This window comes from Microtus ochrogaster, chromosome 4 (genome assembly GCF_000317375.1).
Source record: "Microtus ochrogaster isolate Prairie Vole_2 chromosome 4, MicOch1.0, whole genome shotgun sequence".
In the NCBI taxonomy this organism is placed as follows: domain Eukaryota; kingdom Metazoa; phylum Chordata; class Mammalia; order Rodentia; family Cricetidae; genus Microtus; species Microtus ochrogaster.
The window spans coordinates 41,498,802-41,500,946 of record NC_022011.1 but is presented as its reverse complement, the minus strand read 5'-3'; the positions used below and the strand labels follow the sequence as shown (position 1 = coordinate 41,500,946).

Below are 2,145 nucleotides of genomic sequence, written 5' to 3'. Positions count from 1 at the left end.
TGGGATTCATTTCTGTTTTGCTGAGAAGTGAGCCTAACTTCTACCATCCTTTGGAAGGCTTCACATAGCCACATGTGTGCTGTCCTTGGTCAGAGAAGATGCTCACTTAACCTTTCCTCTGCCCCACAACCAAAAGTTCCAGGTCATTTTTTTTTTCATAAAACAACCTATTAACAAACACTTTTACATACTTGGGGTTAGAAGGAATCTGGAAGTCAGGAAAAGACACAGCTCCAGTAAGATTGTTTCCTTGTACCTTGTCAACTTCTGATCCTTCAGGGTCCTTTAGAGAGATAAGAAAACGTGCCCACCTTATGTCATTTTTCATTGTTATAAAGTAATACCCATGACCTGGTAATTTTTAAAGACTAGAGATTTATCTTGGTCACAGTGCTGGAGGCCATGGTTGTAAGGAGATGACGCTGTGCAGGGAGGAGCTGCCCTGCTTCAACTCTGGATGGAGAAGCAGAACTGCAAGCAAGCGCTTAGGAAGCTTGTTCATGTGACAAGAAAGCTCTCGCAAGGGAACAGCCCTGCTCAGAGCATCCGTCTGTGAAGGAGGCATCACGGGACTAAGCACATACTTACTATGAAAGTTAAGACAGTTTCCCTTGTAACTGGCTCCAAGGCATCTCCCAGCGAAAGGACGCCAACCTTTACTACAGAAGAAGTGATATAGTCAAAAACCTTGTTGAGCAAGGACTATTCCAATTTTTAAAACAAACATCATCAGGGTGAAAATTATTTAAGACACAGTGAGTGACATTCTCAAAGATTAATGATATATTTTAAAAAACATCTTTAGCCGGTGGTGGTGGTGCATGCCTTTAATCCCAGCACTTGGGAGACAGAAGCAGGCAGATCTCTGTGAGTCTGAAGCCAACCTGGTCTACAAGAGTGAGTTCCAGGGCAGGCTCCAAAGTTACAGAGAAATCCTGTCTCGAAAAACAAAATACAAGGGCAATTCAACAATAAAATAGTCCACAGAAAACAATTAGTGGAACATTTCAAGTATTTCATCTCCACCATTGTAGTTTTTAGTCTCTATAAATTTGAAACTGATCCCTTAGAATATCTTCCTTGTCTTTGCTTATTGTGCTCAATATCTTTTAGCTTAAAGTCTTTATTTTTTTTTGGAATTACATGTATTAGTAGATAATTGCATGCCTGTTATTGTAATATTTACACACACAAATACACACATGTTTATTTAGTGTTGTTCCTATGTGCATGTGCTTAGGGTGGACTGCTCAGGATTGGATCAGCTGTGGAGGCTCCTCCCTGTAAAAAACCAAGCCTCCCTCTCTGAGCAGCCACTGACTGTCGATAGCTGTTCTTGCGTGTAGAAGGCCTTTAAAATCTCCCCCATGGGGGTTGTGTGTTGTCTACACAGATTCACAACTGCTCCAAATACAGAGAGTGCATGACCATGGGTGCCCAGCACTGAACAGTACAATTAAACACAGCCCCAGACCTGAGATCAGGGAGGGCTATGGAACAGGAGGCAGAAGACCCAAAGATCTGGAGGAGCAGGCTGCCTACCAGAGCTCAGAAATGTGGTTGCTAAGCTGCACTGTCTGCTTTTGAGCTGAACATACTGGTAGAGCTTTTGACTCTGCAGGGGAACAGTGACACATTTTCTTTCTTCAAGGGTTTTCAACTCAAGTCATAGCCAAGTCTTGGTCCCCACTGTAAAACAGAAATAGTGCCCTAAACCCAACCCATTTCGACTCTTGGCCCATACTGTGTAACTCCACGGAGATGTCCCGGGAAATTCTATTTCACCAGGTAACAAGGTAAAGCCAGTATGATGAGCAGGTCGCCCACATCCTGTGCTCTCCTCCCTTCAGTGCTGTCATTCCCTCATATTCTCCCTCCCATCCATGCCAAACCTGCCTTCCCTGTCCAGGTGTCAAGAAATAATTGTTAGCAGCATGTGGAAAAGCCAACGATCACAGGTTCTAAAGTTCAAAACTGTGGTCTTGTCTTGCTGCTTCCTCTTCCTGTTCTGAGTTATCTTAACCTCTAAACCTCACTAATAAAACAGGAACATTGCCGGGCGGTGGTGGCGCACGCCTTTAATCCCAGCACTCGGGAGGCAGAGGCAGGCGGATCTCTGTGAGTTCGAGGCCAGCCTGGTCTACA

General features: G+C 44.2%; 1 protein-coding gene across 3 annotated transcripts in view; it reads right to left on the bottom strand.

The window, feature by feature from the left end:
- LOC101985767 (complement C5-like) overlaps positions 1 to 2,145 on the bottom strand; it is a 19,053-nt gene that overhangs the window by 6,856 nt on the left and 10,052 nt on the right. For all 3 annotated transcript variants that reach the window (XM_005345988.2, XM_005345989.2, XM_026778685.1), the window contains exons 4-5: positions 589 to 659; positions 192 to 283 (exon numbers count right to left, since the gene is read on the bottom strand). In XM_005345988.2, coding sequence (XP_005346045.1) covers positions 192 to 283; positions 589 to 659 — 163 coding nt within the window. The remainder of the gene's footprint in view (positions 1 to 191; positions 284 to 588; positions 660 to 2,145) is intronic.